The sequence below is a fragment of the Amborella trichopoda genome, chromosome 12 (genome assembly GCF_054954075.1).
Source record: "Amborella trichopoda isolate Santa Cruz 75 chromosome 12, AtrichopodaSantaCruz75HAP2 v2.0, whole genome shotgun sequence".
In the NCBI taxonomy this organism is placed as follows: Eukaryota; Viridiplantae; Streptophyta; class Magnoliopsida; order Amborellales; family Amborellaceae; genus Amborella; species Amborella trichopoda.
The window spans coordinates 41,173,987-41,194,485 of record NC_142347.1 but is presented as its reverse complement, the minus strand read 5'-3'; the positions used below and the strand labels follow the sequence as shown (position 1 = coordinate 41,194,485).

The 20,499-nt window shown below is 36.9% G+C and overlaps 1 protein-coding gene across 1 annotated transcript; it reads left to right on the top strand.

The window, feature by feature from the left end:
- The first annotated feature begins 357 nt into the window (after positions 1–357).
- CLPB4 (casein lytic proteinase B4) lies at positions 358–19,226 on the top strand. Its single transcript, XM_006857118.4, has 10 exons — positions 358–864; positions 9,971–10,189; positions 10,506–10,743; positions 12,258–12,453; positions 12,707–12,761; positions 13,499–13,649; positions 15,426–15,734; positions 16,319–16,584; positions 17,203–18,132; positions 18,517–19,226. The coding sequence occupies exons 1-10, from the start codon at positions 577–579 to the stop codon at positions 18,796–18,798; spliced, it is 2,934 nt and encodes a 977-aa protein (XP_006857180.1). The 5' UTR covers positions 358–576; the 3' UTR covers positions 18,799–19,226.
- The last annotated feature ends 1,273 nt before the right edge of the window (positions 19,227–20,499 follow it).

Sequence of the window (20,499 nt, the reverse complement as noted above, 5' to 3'; positions counted from 1 at the left end):
AGTATTATAAAAGATAAAAAAATGGACACTTTTACAATAATGAAAACTATTTGATGTAACTCTAATAATACAAAACATAACGAACTTCTACGTAAATTTTTCTTGTTTATTTAATAATATTTAGTATTCGTGGAAAAAAAAAAAACTAAAACCTTGTAGAAACCACACGCAAATATGACAGTTTCTGATAAGGTAATTTACGAGGGATACTGGCGACAAATTTTAATAAAAAATGTGTCACAACTTGGATCGCGAAAGGAAAATTTGGTTCGGCGATATTCCAGAGCCTTCCACGCGGCCTCTACCACTTTTCCAGACTCTTCTTCTTCAAGTTCAAAGTTCAAAGTTCAAAGTTCAAACCGCAACTGACGAAGTGGAGAGCCAATGGGAAAGCCAGAAACCTCTAATCTTGAGAGGGAGAATTAGCGTCAAGAGAGCCGGAGAGTGCAAAAACATCAGAGAGAGAGAGAGAGAGAGAGAGTTGGTGTGTGTCCCTTCTTCAAGAAACACTTCCTCACTCGAACAAAGGAACTAGTGGAGTGATCACAATTACTGGAACGAAAGGAAGAGAAAGCCATGATTGTAAGGGCGGCGAAGCTCGGTAGGGCCGTCTATGGCGCGGGAAAATTGCTGGGGAATTCTCCTGCGACTTTCAGACTCAGGGGCTCTGAAACATGGGTTAGAAGCGTTTCATCATCACAGGGCTTGTTAATCAATCGAGAGGTTTGGGTGTTGCCGGAAAATGGTTACTCACTGGCGGAGGTCGCCGGATTCCGGCCTTTTTTAGGCGGAAAGATGATGGGGTTTGGGTATAGGCAGTTTCATTCCTCAAGTCCTCATTACATGGCAGAGAGCGCCTCTCAGGTTTTTCTCTCTCTAAATATCTGTTATTTTCTCAATGTCAAAAACTTTCTGTTTCTTAACTTTACTTTTTTGTGGATTCAATCTGAATAATCATCATCCTGATGAACCAATTCAAATGGTTGCATTTCTGTCGTAGCTGAAATGTGTTCGATGGTTTGCGTGGTTTAAATTGGAGATGCCTTGCAAAAGTTAGGTATATTTGAATTGGGTTCAAAATGCATTATGGTGGCAAATTCACTTCTCGAGCTAGAAGCTGGTCAATTGATTTAATTGTTATCATTATTATCTGAATAGTATACAATGGTGAAGCCATCCATAAGTCGTGACATATAATCTCGTTGAGGATACTTATTTTGTTTGGGTTAACATTGTTGGGATTGGTGGGTGAGACGGGGCAATAAAATGAGAGTGAAAAAAATAAAAAAAAAAATAAAAAGTAAGAAAAGAAGAATTCTTCAGAACCAACGTAGGAATTAGTGAATTAAATTACAATCTTACTGTTTCTGGCCACGAATAGATCACTTTCACAAGACAATATTTGCCTCCTATTGATAAACAATGTGCATCTAAGTTTTACCAGGTAAATTTGTCTTGGGATACTTATGAAACTATCATGGCTGATACAAATGCACTAAGTATTGCAATATCTAAAGCACAAGATTAACCCCTTTCCTAGAGAGAGAAAGTCACACGAGTTGTAAAAACATTAATATACAAAGTCATATAATGGGTTCTTATTTATATAGAGAGACAAATTGTCTTTTCATCTCCACCTAATGTGACTTTTCAATGCACCTGATAGATGTAGAGTTGTCAGTTGTACCTCTTTGGTCGACCATTAAAGCAATTCATCTATTGCAACTGGTATGCAAATATGGATTCATGGTATCACTTCAGGTTCCAAAGACCCGGCATTATATTCAAACTAACATGCCATAAACACCACCAGTTGGGACAGGGATAAAACAGTAATATCTATTCCTCTCCGTAGTGATGGAAGAGGCAATATTGTATGGTATATATAATTATGTCTTTTCAGCAGTGGTACCAAATTATCGGCACTAGACTATGCAACTATCCCTTTCCTTACCATTGGCAATGCCCATAGCAGTGAAAAGGTATCGAGCCTCAGGCCCGACCCATACTCATGTGTGTTACATGCTTCACGTGTTAGAACACAAGTGAATAGGATATACTCATATTTAAGGATGATTGACCCTATTCTCCAATGTGGGATAAATAACCCAATACATCTCTCTCTAGGAAGAAAACAAAAAAACACTTCCCAAAGTACCAAAGGTTAAAAAAGATATTATTTTGAAATAACTTCTGGTATTTCTCATAGAAAAAGGCAATAATTTCCTCCATTTATTTCAAAATAATATGAAAACATTAGGTAACAATATGACATTTGCATACCATGAAGGTATCTTTGGATTTGAACATTCACTTAGTGTAAGCACCCAAAGTACATCAAGCTCACTAGTAGCATATAGCTTTAAACCAAGGATCTTACACCACATACCTATGGCACAACACACAAATGATAGAAAACTCAAATATCTTTTACTGCCAGCTCATTATCAGCCTTGAGCTTATATCTCGATTTCATAAGCACTCCAGAGACAAGTCCAATGTCATAAGAAGCGGCCTCACTTCCACACTTATATAAGTAATTCTATCAAGGGTGCCCCTATATATAACGTACCCTGATTGATATAATTATAGCCATCATTAAGAGCATAGCTGAACTTTCTTTGACACAGGTCATTACTGAACTTATCGACTAGATGGATCTCTCTATAATGGGTGCAGATGACATATTTAATCATGTCTAGTGATTCAACTAACCACAAGAACGACTTGTGATTAGCATACTGAATTAGAGCTCTTAAGGTAACAAAAGACTAGATGGATTCTCATCATTGAGGATTACTATATGGACTCTAACCTCATTCCTCTCGGTAACTCTATTTTGCTGCAATGTGTTTACACATGTTAGTTGCCACTTTATTCTACGTGCCTTGAAGCATGCATTTCTACTTGACATCTTATTGATGTATTCCCTTGTGAGGCCTTTTGTCAAAGGATAAGCCAGATTCTTCTATTCACACATTCTAGACTTATCACTCCGTCATTTATTAATATTTGTATCAAGCAAGGTTTTAAAATTCGACAATTAGGATCGGAATCGCTCGATCCGGATTGGAAATCGTTTTGGGCGAACTGGATCCCGTACTATATTGAGATCCGGCTATGTCCCTCCTAAATCGGCATGTTCAGGCCGGTCCATATAGAATCGGAGTCTATACCAGTTTTTTGTTTTTTCTTTTCGAGAATTTATTTTCTTTTTTTTTCAAGAATTTATTCCTTTAAAAAACACGTCACGTGGTACCATACAACACTATTTTGCACCTGAAATATGCAGACAAATGTATACATGCGGGCCCATGTACATGGCCAAAGTTCACCTCCTGCATGAGCACTTCAATTGAGTTGTACTATGCGGTTCTAAACTTTTATACTTTGGTTTCATCCCACTATCTATCGATGCGGGATATCTCTTTTTGCAGTGGCAATAGACAACTAGAATCTTTCTCTCTCTCTCTCTCTCTTGCGCTTATACAAGGAGACGTTTACATTAATCTCTTTCTCTCTCTCTCTCTCTCTCTCTCTCTCTCTCTCTCTCTCTCTCTCTCTTATACAAGGAAAGTATCATCTATAAAATAAAGGGTGTGGTTTGTATAAGGCCGAGGCGCTAAACAATCAAAGTAAGGTACACCTTCAAATACTGTCGAAAGATGTTGTTTCAATCCAGGAAATCTTTTTGATGGCCTGAAAATTTATTTTAATATCTAATTATAAAATTTAAAACTTTAAAAGTAGTATTGCGCAGATCTATGAATGCTCGAAAACCTTGAAAATTGACTGTCCAAAAATGCATTACAAGATGCACTATTTTTAAGACTTGAAATCTTTTTTTTCTCATGTCCATACATCTTGAGGTCGAGATGATGAATTTGAGGATTTTTGGGCTTCAAAACAACCTCTTTTTGTGAATTTTTGAGGTGCACCCTAAATTGATTGTTTAGAGCCGTGCTCTTATATAAACTTTTTCCTAAAATAAATGGTCTACAAAATAATTTTTGTTAGATTAATTATAGTCATTTTTCTTTTTTATAATTTACAAGGAATAAAGTGCATATAAGTAAGTTTGACTTACATATAACCAAAAAATTACATATAATAAACTTACAAGAATTGATATGATTATATGAAGTTGTGGTTGTTTATTTATGTTAATAACTTAATATAATTATGTTAAACTTATATTAGTATAATTATGTGAATAGGATCACATTAAAATGACATTAATCTTATTACGTTGAATGAGTATAATTATGTAAAAATTGTTAACTTATTTTCTATAATTATGTTAAAATTGTTATTGCTAAATTGAATTTTTTATTGTTCTAAAATACATTAAAACATCACATAATTTAGTATATTGAATTTCTACGTTATTTAATAAATCATTGTTAAATGGGTTATGTTATTTTCATATTTAGTATAGATTGTAATTTTAATTAATGTATGTATAACTTTTACAAATATTAACATATAACTTATTGTTAATTTGTTATTATTATAATGACTTATTTTACGTAGAAATAAAATTTTAATATAATTTTAAATTGTATCAAGTTATTATATAGAATAATGAAACATGTTCTCAGTATTTCTATATTTTTCATACAAACAATGAAAAACCATGATGTAATGAAGCATGTTCTCAGTATTTTTATATTTGTTTATACAATGATGAAAAACCATGATGCAATTACAACTATTTTTTTTGAAAAAAATCTAAGAAACTAGAGTTTTAAGAAATTATAGTGATTTTTTGAAATTGTTTTAGGTCAAAACCCTCGATTCGGCCGATTCTCTAATTAGGATCGCCGATCCACTGATCCGACACGATTTTTGGGGTGGCCAACCCGAGTCGCCCATCTGTTTTTTTAAACTTTGGTATGAAGCCATGTGTGCATGCAATGTTTCTAAACTTGTCACTATAAATATCATTACGTGCTCGAGCAATTTTAGCATGATCGTCACAATTGTGATTGCCTGTATTGGTTTGGGTCAAATTGGGATATCATGAGGCAAGTTTCTCAACCATTTATCTTCTTTACAAGTATAATCTAATGCAATAAATTCTGACTCCATAGTTAAACGAGAAATGCATGTTTGCTTCTCTGAACCACATGATACCGCTCGACTTGAGAAGGTGAAAACATATCAGGATGTGGATAGTGAATCTTTGAGTTTTGTGCTCTAATGGGCATCACTATATCCTTCCAACACTCTGGATGCCAAAATTAATATTTCCTTTGAGAGTTCTTAAAAACTTTAAGAGATTAATATTTCCTTTGAGAGTTCTTAAAATCTTTAAGAGATTAATATTTCCTTTGAGAGTTCTTAAAAACTTTAAGAGATTACATCCTAATGCTCTCTACATGGGCAACTAGTAAATCTACTAAGTTTACCCATTGCCTATGCAATATTTGGTCTTGTATAGCTTGCTGCAAACATAGAGGGCCATAACCCGGCGCTGGTACTGCCTAAGCAAGGTCCCGGGAGGGGTGGGCTGGAAACGGTCCTAACCTTTGACTTATGCACAAAGTGGCCGCTCTCAGGACTCGAACCCGCGCTCTTGCGCTGGCTACCTGAACCTTTTCCCGTCACACCAAGTGACGGCCCCTAGCTTTCTGCATACATCAAATTACCAATTACTTTTGAATACTTAATTTGAGAAATACATCTCCCTTAATTTTTTATTAACTCTATATGAGGATCCGTTAGTGTGAGTGTTGGTTTACAAGCACCATAATCAAACTTATAGAGCATCTTTTCGATATGGTGAGAAGGGGTGAAAACCAAAACATCATCCTTTCTCACTATTTTAATACCTAATTTCTCATATCCACTCTCGGGTCTCTCATATCAAAGTTAGATCCAAGGATCCTTTTGGTTTCCTCCACTATTCCAAGTTACCATCAAATATTAGCATATGGTTCACTCCTTAAGAAAGCAATTTTCACATCCATTTGATATATGATTGGATGGTTTACCGCAGCAAGAGCAAGTAATATTTGTATAGTAGATATCATTGCTACAGTAGCATATGTGTCAAAATAGTTTATACCTTCCTTTTGTTTAAAACCTTTGGCAACTAGCTTGGCCTTATACTTGTTAATGGACCTCTTAGCATATTTCCTTTTAAAAATGCATTTACCTCCAATAGATTTAGAACTGGGGCAAGTTTATTAACTTTCAAGTTTTCTTAGCAAGAACGGAGTCCATCTCACTATTTACGGCCTTTCCCCAAATACAACATCATGGGATGCTAATGCTTTACTTAATGAGGAAAGGTCTTCCTCCACTATCTATGCCATTAGTATTGCACTAAACACCTTATTATGGCTGGTCTCCACTAAATGGATATAAAAATCAGGGATCTTTCCCGCTCTCTTACTTTTCCTCAGTTATACAACCTCTTCAATAGATTCACTACAAATTCTTGTTCATCTCTTCTTAGAAGGGGACTAACATTGTCTATTTCACTTTTGCTAGTTAAATTCTCAAAGAATTATGCTTCTCTTGATTTGGTTATCACCTTAGAAACTTTGTTCTAGAAATTGGTATGCCATACTATTTTGTGCATAACCAATAAAAGCACATCCAAAGGTTTGGGGTCTCAATTTATTTTGTTTTAAATCTGGAAATCTTACGTATGATAAACAACCCCACTCTTTGATTTGTAGGATTCCCAAGAAATTCTTTGAACTCACATTTAGTTTCCTATTGAATTGCAACTTGTAAGGTGTCTTTTCACTTCCTTATATAGGGTATACGATTTCGTATGAAACACAGAGAAAGTAAAACCTCACCCCACAAAGACAAATACAATCTGGGATTGATGATCATGGCATTGACCATCTTTACCAATATCTGGTTCTTTTTCTCTTGTAAGACAAGTACCTCTTTCCTCTATTGAAGACATTATTTAAATTCCTAATATTGCTATGGACAAGCCCTAATAATTCGGGATTCCTTTCCACTGAATGACAAGGTGTTCTTGTTAATTTGGAAGCAGTTAACTCTTTTAATAAAAAGAAAAAATCTTGTACACATGCTTTATATTTTCCATCAAATATATCACCACATTCATGGATTGGGCCTAATTTAAACATGGTTTTGATAGAAGAAAAATTCAAGTGTCCTAATCATGCCATAAATCGCACATATTCTCATAAATCGCACATATTCATGAGATATGTGGAAGAATTCTTTATTTTATTATTCAAATCAAGTTTAAACATCTGATTACAAGAGAACCTTTTGCCAACAAACACACCTCTTTTGGTCAAAATGACCAAATTACACCCCTGAAACCCCGTTTATTCAACAAGTAGCTTGACACTAGTCTTCTCCTCATATCCAACGTATAAATCACATTCTCTGAAGTGTGAACTTTACCCGAACTAAATTTCAGGTCCTCCGTGCCTTCACCAAACATCTTGGCCAAGGCTTGGGTTCCCAATTGGACTAGTTTTCATCCTGTACCGGTTCACAGATCCTCAAATAGTCTTGTCTGTTACAAACATGTACCGTAGCATCTATGTCTATGTACCAACCAGACTCATTTTCAATTTAATTGACCACATGATCATAGCCACAAACATTTGTTTTTTGCTGGTTAAGTTTGCTTGGTTTTTGGGGCTTTTGAACTCTCTTCCAGTGTCGATATTCTTTAAAGTAGTGTCCGGGTTGGCCACAAATGTAGCGATTGCCTTTCTTTTTAGGCTTCTTATCATTAGAGATATCTTTTGCAGCTTGGGAAAGAAGGACTTCTTGCCTTAAGCCTTGTCCCTAGACTTGTAGTATACAAGGTTTGTCTTAGACTGAAATTTCCTTGCCAACTGAGTTTCCATGGCTACATCGAACTCTCTTCCAGAGTCGATATTCTTTAAAGTAGTGTCCTGGTTGGCCACAAATGTAGCGATTGCCTTTCTTTTTAGGCTTCTTATCATTAGAGATATCTTTTTGCAGCTTGGGAAAGAAGGACTTCTTGCCTTAAGCCTTGTCCCTAGACTTGTAGTATACGAGGTTTGTCTTAGACTGAAATTTCCTTGCCAACTGAGTTTCCATGGCTACATCTTTCATTTAACAAAGCCTTTGCACTTCTTTAATTTGAAGAGAACGTTGAAGTTGAACAAGGTTAATGTCAACCTTCGTATGTTTCATCGTTTTTTGGTACTCTATTCTAGGGGTAACTTATAAATTATAGCTCCCACTTGCAAAGCTTCATTCAACTCAATTCCGCTACCTTAGGTTCGATAGCTATAGCTCATCTGCTTGACTGAATATACTTGAAACGCTTCATCCAACTAGGTTCACTTAGGCTTTTAGGATTACTTATGATGAGCTGCAACTCATACACTTGACTGAGTATAGGCTTATTGTTAATGAATTTAAAGTCAAGATAATTGGAAATCAAAAACCTTTGGTTACGTGACTCCTTATTGTTCTATTTGTTCTCCAATTTGTTCCATGCTTCTTTCACCCTTGATAATGAAACATAAATGCCATATGATATATTGTTAAAACTTTTGAGGATGTGTCCTTTGCATATGAAGTCATCCGCCATCCACTTTGGCTGAATTGACTTCTCGTTTCGAAGATAAATTTTTTCCTCGCTCTCTCCTTAAGCTAGTTGTGGCACATCAGGCATAGCATCAGTGCGAATAGAGGCCACCTTAAGCGTGGTCGACAAAAAATAAGAGCTTTTGTTGCCGCCTTCTGAAGTTCGACCATCAAAGCAATCGATGTTCATCACGTTACTCCATTTCTCACCTGAAATATTGTCTTTTAATGTTGGGATAAAATGAGACTTACATTAAAAAAATTTCTTGAGAACCCAAGGTAGGAATTACAATCTTACTGTTTCCATGCACGAATTATTGATATAAATTAATGTGTGTATATGTTTTACCAGGCAAATTTGTTCTCGGGATACAAAGAATAAAGGGTTAATGAAACTATCTTGCCCGTACAAATGCACAAGTAATGCAAGATCTAAAGCATCAAGTTGCCTCTTTTCTAAAGAAAAGTCACACAAGTCGTAAAAATGATAGTATACAAGTTACAAAATGGGTTCTTGTTTATAGAGAGAGTGTGATGCACCTGATAGATGAGAAGTTGTAACTCTTTGATCCTTGATCACTATCATTAAAACGATCCACCAATTGCAGCTGACATGCAATCAGATAGCCAACAATCACATGGCTCATGGTGTGTCTTTGGGTTAAAAAACCCGTCGTCATGTTCTAAGTAACACACTATAAACACTGTCGGTGGCCGTAGGGGGCAAATAGTTGTATAATCATGCCTTTCAATGGTGGCAACAAATTACTGGCACCAAATTACCGCAACTGCCTTTGCCTTACAGCTGACAATGCTCATAGCGGTAAAAAGGTATCGAACCTCGAGCTTGACCAGTCATGTGCACATTCGCATGTCAGCATGTGCATTGCACGCTTTGCGTGTTCCACGTAGCAGCATGGGCTGTCTCTCCCTTTGCTTCTTAGAACACTAGTGAAGAGGATAAACTCATATTTAAAGATTACTTTCCTTACCCCATTCTCCAATGTGGGACAAATAACCTACTGCATCTCTCTACAAACAAGACCAAAATAGTCTTTAGTTCAAAAAAGATATTATTTTGAAATAATTTCTAGTATTTTCCATGGTGAAATACAACAAATATGCCACACTTTATATGTGTTTTCGTATTTCATTGGTGTTGTTAAGCTGTTACGTTATTGTTATGCTTGTCCACTACCCAAACATGATCTTGAATACTTGGAAGAACTTATCATTTGTTTGAAAAATTAGGCGTTTGTTTCGTATGAGTGATTGCTTTGTAGAAGTATATTCTCCTTAGTGGATAAGATTGCATATTTTGCGCCAGCCTCAGCATGGAAGATGCATAATTTTTGTCATTCTTGGTGCGTGGTTTTAGGATTGACTTTGTTGTTATCAGATAAACCAATCAGAGTTCACTGAGATGGCTTGGGAAGGGCTTATTGATGCAGTAGAGGCAGCACGCCAGAACAAGCAACAAATTGTGGAATCTGAGCATTTGATGAAGGCTATTTTGGAGCAAAAGGATGGCTTGGCCAGAAGAATATTTACTAAAGCTGGCATCGATAATACATCGGTGTTGCAAGCTACAGATCAGTTTATTTACCAGCAACCGAAGGTGTGATACTATCAAGGAAAAGTATACCACAAGAAACCAGTGTCCATTGGGTCCTTACCATCCAATAAAACGATGGATAGTGACGGCGTTGAGAGTGGAACTACCATGGGCTCATTCCTGTTTTGATCTCTCTCTCTCTCTCTCTCTCTCTCTCTCTCTCTCTCTCTCTCGTTCTCGTAATTGGATGGTGATGACCCTGATGGACCATTGATTTTAGCATACTTCTCCGCTGCTAATAGTTTATCCTATGGAAAACCAAATTATGCTACAGTTTATCATAACAAATGTTGTTTTGCCCATATTCCTTGTTTGTCAGGTAACAGGTGATACTGGTGGCCCAAGAGTGGGTCCTAATCTAATGGCCCTCTTAGACAAGGCCAGAAAGTACAAGAAGGAGATGGGTGATGAGTTCTTGTCAGTGGAGCATTTAGTATTGGCATTCAATTTTGATAAGAGATTTGGGCAGCAGTTATTCAAGAACCTTCAACTTGGGGAGAAAGAATTGAAAGATGCCATCTCAGCTGTGAGGGGCAATCAGAGAGTAACTGATCAAAGTATGGACCTATTCTGATTTTATCTCTTGCAATCTTTTAATTGTTCTTTCTATGACTCTTAAACAAGGTTTTAAAACTCTACAGAGTCGACTGGGACGAGGCCGAGTACCTCGGACTCCACACCTTTGTGAGCCGAGTCTTGGTAACAAACTCCAACATATAAAAATAAATGAATATTATAAAAATTTATTTTTTTACTTAATCAATGTATAAATATTTTCATATATATTTATTTTTTGGTGATGATTTGTGAGTTTTTCTAATTATATGCTCTATTTTCTATTTTCCCCTTTTTGGAAATTTTTTGAATTGTTTCTAAACAACTTTTTTCCAAATTTTGTATTTTATATATTTTGTCTCTTTTTTTGGGCTTTTAATGCTGTTTATAGCATAGCTTGCTTTTTTAACAATTTTTTTTGTAATTTTTTAGGTACTTAGCTTAGGCAAGGGCCCAATTCTGGGACCGGGCTGAGTTTTTGCACATTGGTTTTATGGATTTCTTATCTCCAAGTTTTTTTTAGTAGGAGTTTCTTATGTACTTTCTTTTACCTTATATGAATATCTCCACATATCCTATATCCAAATATGAATTTAGCATCTAAGAAAAAAGACTTACGAAAATAAGTTGGCATTTAAAATCTTCATCATCATCGTCATCATCCAAGCCTTATCCCAATGATATGGGGTCTGGATTATCGACCATCGATATCAGAAACAATATCTTTAGGTATTTCTAGACCACCAATCTTAACTACTTCCCATTTCAACCCCTATTATTACTAAACTTGCATTCTATATATTCTGTTTTTATTTATTGGAGCTAAAATCTCAGTTTGACTTGGTCTACAAATGTATTGACAGTCTTCAGGCAACTTTACATGAATACTTATGTAGGTTACATTTGCTTTATTGGACATGAGTACTTCTTTGGGGTACCTTTGTTTTATCAGAAGGAGATTTTCATCGAACTATTCGCTTTCCCATGTTTGTGTACGAAAGCAGCTCTATCCAATTTCCAAGAATAGAGCCCCTGAAAGCGCTGAATACAAATTAGTAGTGTTCTGTGGGATATCTTTTCATACTTATATGATATACGAAAAAAATTCCTGTTTGCTGGAAATCTATTTATGTCAAACAGGTTGTATGAAATAAATTTCACAATTAACAAACATGCCGTTGGTTATTAAAAATTTGAAATAGGACTTGTTGGCCACTTGCAGCAAATAGATATGCTTCCCCCCCAACAAAAAAAAAAGAAAAAAGAAAAGAAAAGCCTTTCTGATTGGGTATTAGTTTGGAACCTGTTTCTTCCTAAACCAAACTAATTGAAGTTCAAAAATTATCTTGTGGTCGAGTCTTATCTTGAAGAACCCATCGGGGTCATGTGCCATTTTGGTAGGCCCTACTTTCTCTCCATCATTGTTGATCATTTCATTGGATGTCAAGAACAATTCTTTCCATTGATCAATTGTGATGTTAATTGCATCTGATCTATGCTTTTGATCTTGCTGCAGATCCTGAAGGAAAGTATGAAGCACTTGAGAAGTATGGGAATGATTTGACCGAGCTTGCAAGGCGTGGGAAGCTTGATCCTGTTATAGGTCGTGATGATGAAATTCGACGGTGTATACAGATACTGTGTCGGAGAACAAAAAATAATCCTGTTATTATTGGAGAGCCCGGTGTTGGAAAAACTGCAATTGCTGAAGGGTAGGTGGTTCATGACTTCAAATTTCTTCTCTAGTTATTGCAGTTACAAACAGTAAAAAAATAAACATTGTGGTTATATATCTGAAGGAATTGGCTTTTGTGGTTTATTTTTTTTGGCTATTGACTTTTTTTTCTTTCGGCATGGTCCTCATGGATGTCCTTTTAATAGGGCTATTGTTTGTTTTCTTTTTCCACCAGAGTTATCTTTCCTTTTTCTTGGATAATGCTTAAAATTTTAAATTTCTTTCTCCAGATTAGCTCAACGGATTGTGCGTGGGGATGTTCCTGAGCCTCTCATGAACAGGAAGGTTGGAAGCTTTTCCGAGATGGCATTTTGAATTTGAATCTTATGCCCGTTTGTTTTTTGAAGAAAAGGTTAATTATCCTGCTCTTTTTTTGTCTGAATTTTAGTCCTAGTTGTTTGCAGTAAATTTTCATAACTGATCTGGCGAATTCATTATTGAAAAAGAGTTTGACACACAGAAACGGGTTACCCTCAAAGTGAATAATCATTTGAATATGTCTGAAGTCTTTATGAAAATGCAGATGTTTACTTGAATTTATTTGCCGAATGATTGGGTGGAAAGGAATGCACGTTGCTGGCTAGCAAATCATCTCTCCCTGCTTGTTACTGTTACCCCAAATTAGGAATCCTTCCGTCTTTTTGTGTCTTTGCATGTGTGGCTTTGGCTTTGTTTCAATAAAGGGAGAGCTTCTTGATTGTGAACTTGTAAGAGTGACATGGAATGCATTTGTCAAAGTATACCATACTACATGCGCTGTAGTAGTTTGTACATACCTGTGAAGCCACCATTCTTAGCTCAAGTTGAAGAATGGTTCATATCAACTGCCTGCTGTTGAGAATGGAAACCAAAGACTACATGCAGTATCACACATGTGGTATGGGGTGTGTTGTGGGTTCCATTTTCTCTGATGTTGCTATAAAGGACGTGCACTCAATGTGTTAGATGATAAAAGTGCAACCAACCTGCTTCTTTATCCTGTGTTTACTTGGTTGTATGATATTTGTTGTTCATGCTTGCAGTTGATTTCTCTTGATATGGGCTCTTTACTTGCTGGTGCTAAATTTCGTGGAGATTTTGAGGAAAGGCTTAAAGCTGTTCTAAAAGAAGTCAAGGCATCAAATGGGCAAATAATACTTTTTATTGATGAGATCCATACAGTTGTTGGTGCAGGTGGGTTGCTTGTTTTGCTTTGTTCTTTTGGTTTTGAGCTTCTCATGTTAACATTTTATATATATATATATATATATATATATATATATATATATATATATATAGAGGAAAATGATCCTGTAAGCCAGTGGGCTTACAAGAAAAAATGAGCCCTATGGCCTGGATTGAATTTGGGCCGATATGACGATCACGGAAGTTCGGTAATGTTTGAATTTTAATTTTTTTTTACAAATCCAAATCACTTGAAATTTTAGGCGTGTGTTCGTCTCAAGTCACACCTTAAAAAAAAGAAAAATCCACAAAAAACAATTGACCAAAATACCCCCGAAACTTTACGGGGGTATTTTGGTCAATTTGTTTTGTGTAAAATATTTTTTTTATATTTTTTGAAGATTCACCTATTTTTTATGAACGCACGCTTAAAATTTCAAGCGATTTGGATTCGTAAAAAAAAATTAAAATTCAAACACTATCGAGTATCCGTGATCGTCAGATCGGCCCACATTCAATTTGAGCCGTTGGGCTCATTTTTTCTTGTGAGCCCATTGGCTCACAGGATCATTTACCATATATATATATATATATATATATATATATATATATATATATTATATGAAGCTTGATCCAACTCAATTAAGGCAAGGAACTCTTATCATTTATTTTCTTTCTTAAGAAAGTGATAATATGGAAAAGGTAGTCAGGCGAGTCAAGCCTATTCTGAAGTCTAAGACTACAAGGCAAAGGGGCTGAAGGAGAAGCTTTTTTGATGTGTACCATTTACTAAGGGAAGGTTCCTTAAAATCTTAAGGATGGTTGCAGGGTTAATGGGTCCTACTTCACTACATGTTGTGGGCCAATGATGAATGAGTAGGCGAGGGATGGGTTCTTCCATTGTGGAATATTCACTTGATGTTATAACTTATGAGTTGCAACTTAACTCCCCCGTGGTTGAGACAATGAAGAGCTATTTGGGTGGACTAGTAAGCTTTTCAGTGAACCATCAGAAGTTTTTGGTTGTTTCTGAATTTCAGTGTGTTAAGTAGGAAGCTATTTATAAAAGCCAATATATATGTGGCCAGATTGCCCTGACCCGGTCGGGAGAATTGACTATGGCATAATGACCCCAGCAAACATAGATTGCTATTTTTCTGTTATAACTCCCATCTGTTGGTCAGAAATGTATTTTAAATTATATCCCCAAAGATAATAATCAAACTAAAATGATTCATGATTATAGTCAAACTTATATAATTAACTATTTTGTTTGGTATGATGCATGTTGTTCAAATGGTATATAATTGTCGTTTAGCATTACACGATTATATGTGCTGCAAGGTATGGCTTATGATTTGACACTCCAAGGAAGTGCTGATGACAAATGCTCCTAGGAGTAGTTTATGGACTGTGTAGCCTTGTATGTCTTGCCTCATGCTTGAATTTCTATGCACATGCCTGATGTTGCTCATGCACCTATCCTGTCTGACTCATACTTGTTAATGAAAAAATTTGCTGTAAACCAATGGTGGAGTATGTTCCACAATAATCCCAAGGTGCATCCACCCTCTGTTCCTGATGACTGTCAAGAAGATTTCCTGCACCTTGATGAATTTCCTGGTGGACCTTCTCTTCTTAATCTCCATCCATCTCCATCCATTGTCAGGAATTGACCGTAGATGCCCATTGAAGACCATATGCCATACTGCTGGGTTTTTCTATATTATCTCTTTTCTATTTTTGACTGAACTCTCTGGAATGTTTAATTTGATGTGTGTATAGGCGCTACAAGTGGTGCCATGGATGCGGGCAATTTACTGAAGCCAATGCTTGGTCGAGGAGAGCTTCGTTGTATTGGGGCCACAACTTTAGACGAATATAGGAAGTATATTGAGAAGGATGCCGCTCTGGAGCGTAGATTTCAGCAGGTGTACTGTGGCCAACCATCGGTTGAAGACACAATTTCTATTGTTCGTGGGCTTCGTGAACGCTATGAGTTACATCATGGAGTTCGGATTTCAGACAGTGCCCTGGTTGCTGCTGCAGTTCTTGCTGATAGATACATCACAGAGAGATTTCTCCCAGACAAAGGTGAGTAACTAACCTAATGTTCCCCATTTTCATCCTCTTGTTTTTCAAAGGTACACTTAATTGAAAATGCACAAAAGTAATTTTTATTGCAAATTTCACAGATGACAGTACACGTTTGCAAATGTTAGGGATCTTTATTATTTATAGGTACACACCAAATTGCAAAATTTTGGTTCTTTCTACAGTTTGTCTGGGCTGGGGACAGATATATCTTGTTTCAAATTGTTTTATGGCTGAAATCTTTTCTTAGTTCTCTCAATATTTAGCAAGATGGGAAAAATGTCAACTTTGAACTAAGCAGCATCGTGTATAAATTTTAAAATTCTTTCTGAAATTCTCTTTTTCCTGACGTCTTTTTTTCTGTTCTTTTTTTCAATATTATACAAATGCAATCACCCAAAGTCCTGGGTGTTTATTTCCATTGTAACTAGCAAACCCTAGACTACTAGTCTTGGCTTTGTAGTGGAAGGTTTTATTTACGGTGATGAAGTAGCCCGAAATTGTTGCCAATATTTTTACCTATGCTGACTAGTGTTGGTTGTTGACGCCATATGACATAAGGTTTACACCTGAACCTGTTGCAGCTATTGATCTCGTTGATGAGGCAGCTGCTAAATTAAAGATGGAAATCACATCCAAGCCAATCGAGTTAGATGAGGTAGACAGAGCGGTGCTAAAGTTAGAGATGGAGAAATTGTCCCTGAAAAATGACACTGACAAAGCATCCAAAGTTCGGCTAATGAAGCTAGAAGCAGACCTCGAAGCTCTCAAACAAAAGCAAAAGGAGTTGACTGAGCAGTGGGAATATGAGAAGGGTCTCATGACTCAAATTCGATCAATCAAAGAGGAGGTCGGTTGCTTTATAACCTGGAATCATAACCATATTAGGCTTCCAATCAGCCAGTTTGGAAGTTGAAGGCTAATTTAGGAATCACATATTCATTGATTCTTAGAGGAATACTGAAATTACGAGTTGCTCTTTTTATCAACTCAAATATACTTTGAATGGCATCAGTTTGATTTTTTTTGTTTTTTTGTTTTTTGTTTTTGTGCCTAACTGCTTAGACAAGAATACAAATCAAAATTTTGAGAAATTTTGTTGTTTCTTTCAATAATTTTGAATTTTTGGTTTCCTGGGGAAATTCTTAGGAAGTTTTGAAGGGAAAAAAAAAGTTCACTTAAAAAGAGAACATTGGAAAAATTAGAACAACTCAATATTCCATATTTTTTATATGAAGTTTCTTTTTAACTTTCATCCTTGCATCTCTCTCAAACTTGAGTCTACACTTTTGAGAATATTTTCTACGAAAAAGTATGGAGGATTACAAAAAGGGACAAAGCTTCAACAAACCATTTAAATTATTTTCTACTCTTCCACCTATTTGTCATTAATATTTTTTTAAGTGGTTTATTTTCATCTATGGGAAGAGAAAAGGAGGGGCCTAATTCCTGTCATTATATTTTATAGCTTGATAGAGTCAATTTAGAGATGGAGGCAGCTGAGCGCGAATACAATCTAAACCGAGCAGCCGAGCTGAAATACGGGACCCTCATGACCCTTCAAAGGCAGCTTGAAGAGGCTGAACGCGAACTCTCTGAGTTCCGAAAATCTGGAAAATCAATGCTTAGGGAGGAGGTCACTGATCTTGACATCGCTGAAATAGTGAGCAAATGGACAGGAATACCCCTCTCCAACCTCCAACAATCCGAGAGGGACAAACTTATCCATTTGGAAGATGTCCTCCACGAGAGGGTCGTGGGCCAAGAGATTGCTGTTAAATCGGTGGCTAATGCAATTCGACGATCGAGAGCGGGCCTCTCTGACCCCAACCGACCAATCTCGAGCTTCTTGTTCATGGGGCCCACAGGAGTTGGAAAAACCGAGTTAGCAAAAGCCTTAGCAGCTTACCTTTTTAACACTGAAAATGCCCTTGTGAGAATAGATATGACCGAGTATATGGAGAAGCATTCAGTTTCAAGGTTAGTGGGGGCTCCACCTGGTTATGTTGGGTTTGAAGAGGGAGGGCAATTAACTGAAGCTGTTCGAAGAAGGCCTTATTCTGTTGTTCTCTTTGATGAGATAGAAAAGGCTCATCATGATGTGTTTAACATTTTGTTACAAGTTTTGGATGATGGGAGAATTACTGATGCTCAGGGGAGAACAGTGAGCTTTACAAACTGTGTGGTTATAATGACTTCAAATATTGGGTCTCATTTCATATTGGAGACATTGAGGAATACGCATGATACAAAGGAGATAGTGTATGAGTTGATGAAGAAGCAGGTCGTAGAGTTGGCTAGACAGACGTTCATGCCAGAGTTCATGAACAGGATAGATGAGTATATTGTGTTCCAGCCGTTGGATTCCAAGGAGATCAACCGGATCGTTGAGATACAGGTAACTCTCTCTCTCTCCCTCTCTCTCTCACACACACATGCATGCACGCTAACATGGACATTCACTGTATTAGTGGGGGCATCATATTAATGCTTCTCTCATCAAACATCAGGGGGTTGTGCTTGAGTGCCTCTCCCTCTCTCTCTCTCTCACACATGCACGTGCGTACATACATGCATGCACGTGTGTTCACCCACGAGCACACATGCACTGCATTATTGGGACATGATAGGAAGGCTTCTCTATCTCATCAAACGTCAGAGGTTGTGCATGAGTGCAATGTATTAGTGGGGGCATGAATGCCTCTCTCTAAGTAGCAGGTTATGCGTGTGAGTGTGTATCTATCTCTCTTTCATTTTGACACGAATTGGGTCTGTCATGCAGCTTAACCGACTGAAGCACCGGCTTAACCAGAAGAAGATTGATCTTCAGTTCACAAGAGAAGCTGTTGAACTGCTCGGGAAATTAGGGTTTGACCCCAACTATGGGGCGAGACCAGTGAAGCGAGTGATACAACAAATGGTTGAGAATGAGATTGCTCTCACACTTCTGAGAGGGGATTTCAAGGAAGAGGACATTGTAATGGTTGATGCTCGTGATGGCCGCCTGCTTATCAAGAAAGCAGAGGACGTTGCCTTTAAGGAGCCATTGGTTGCAAATTACTGATTCCTCTCTCTACTTTGAGATTTGGTTTTTGGATTTACATGAAGGAGCCATTGGTTGCATATGACTGATTCCTCTCTCTAGTTTGAGATTTGGTTTCTGGATTTCCGCATGTAAATTTTTGTATGCACAAGTTAAAAGGGAAAGTAGAGTTTTGACGACTTGTTTTTAATATTTTTTAAGTGAGTCAGTAGGGAGAGGACATTTACCTTTGGTAAGAATTGAGCTTAGGACGTAGCCTTGCAAGTCGTTAAAGAATTGAGCCTAAGACGTAGCCTTGCAAGTCGTTAAACGCTAACGAATTAGTTAGTGGAGATTTGGGCCCCAACCATTTGTTTAGAATGGAGTCTAATACCATTGAACAATGGATTGATGTGAAATGTGTGTAAATGCCTCTCTCTCTATATCCATTGTTGTGAAATGTGTATAAAGGCCTCTCGCTCTCTCTCTTTCCTTGCATGTGCTTGAATGCTCATCTCTTTATGGGCAGGTGGGGATTTGAACCCTGTGATGCAGCCGTTACACCCTAACCACCGTCCAAGAACCCAAAAATCTATGCCTGTCTTCCTCTAAAATCGATGGTCTCTCTCTCTAAAACCGATGCCCCTCTCGCTCTTTCTAAGGCTGCTGCTAAGAATTTCCGGGCTTTATTATTATTATCATGTGAACACAAAAGGTTGACCACTGCCTAAAGTTGCAGGACTGGTCGTCTTATGTCGTTGCAGATTTGCCGTTTGTGCAAGTCAATGCGTATCCACATCGGCGCATCTTTCGAGTGCCTTTCTAAAAGGTGTAGGGTCCAAGATAATTTTTATCTTCTATTACCATTTTTATTTTTCTAAAAGAAAGAGAGAGAAACACTATGCGGCCCCTCTCTCTCTTTTGATGCTCCCTAGAGTAATGCACATTGATCTAACCTCAACGTAGGGTAGAAATTATCTTTCTTTATAATAACAAAAAGTTATGAAACTTGTGATGTTTAGATTCTCTAAAACATGTTTTGATTTGAGTGTTTTCTTTGTAGTAGCAGTAAAATTTAAACTTACCTCTGTCCTGGCCATGTGATGCCCCTATGGCATTTCTGGGATGACTAATCCTTACCACCCTTCAGGAAACACATAAGCATATATAAATATATTACTCTCTTTTGGGCAAGTAACCTAAAATTCAAGTGACAAAAGGGGTAGAACCTTTATTCAGTACAACTTTTAGGACCGGAGTTTTTGGGCATGTAACTTAAACCTTGTGACCAATCTAAATAATAATAATAATCATACTAAGTGTGCTTGAAAAAGAATAAACACTTAAGAAATCGGAGACCATTCGTACTTTGAAAAAATAGATCAAAGTGTTTTGGAACTAAAAATCCAAACTCGTTCTAAAAGTATTTTAGTGATTCCAAAATAGATCCCAAAATTTTACGAATACATCTACCCAAACATCTTTTTTGTCCAAGGAAGCAAGTATACAACGTGATATGGCAAGAGCACACTATATGCCCTCAATCATAAATCTTATATGCCTTGAGAGCAGCTCAACGCCCCCAACTCATTTCTTGCTTCCCTTGTTTTTGAGGTTCTCTTCATAAGCGCTCTTTACCCTTATTTTTTTTTTTTTTTTTCCTTTGTTTTTCAAGATCGGGTAATATAAATTTTGGTACAAGAAGAACAATATTGGTATTATCATCTATATGAGAACGAGACC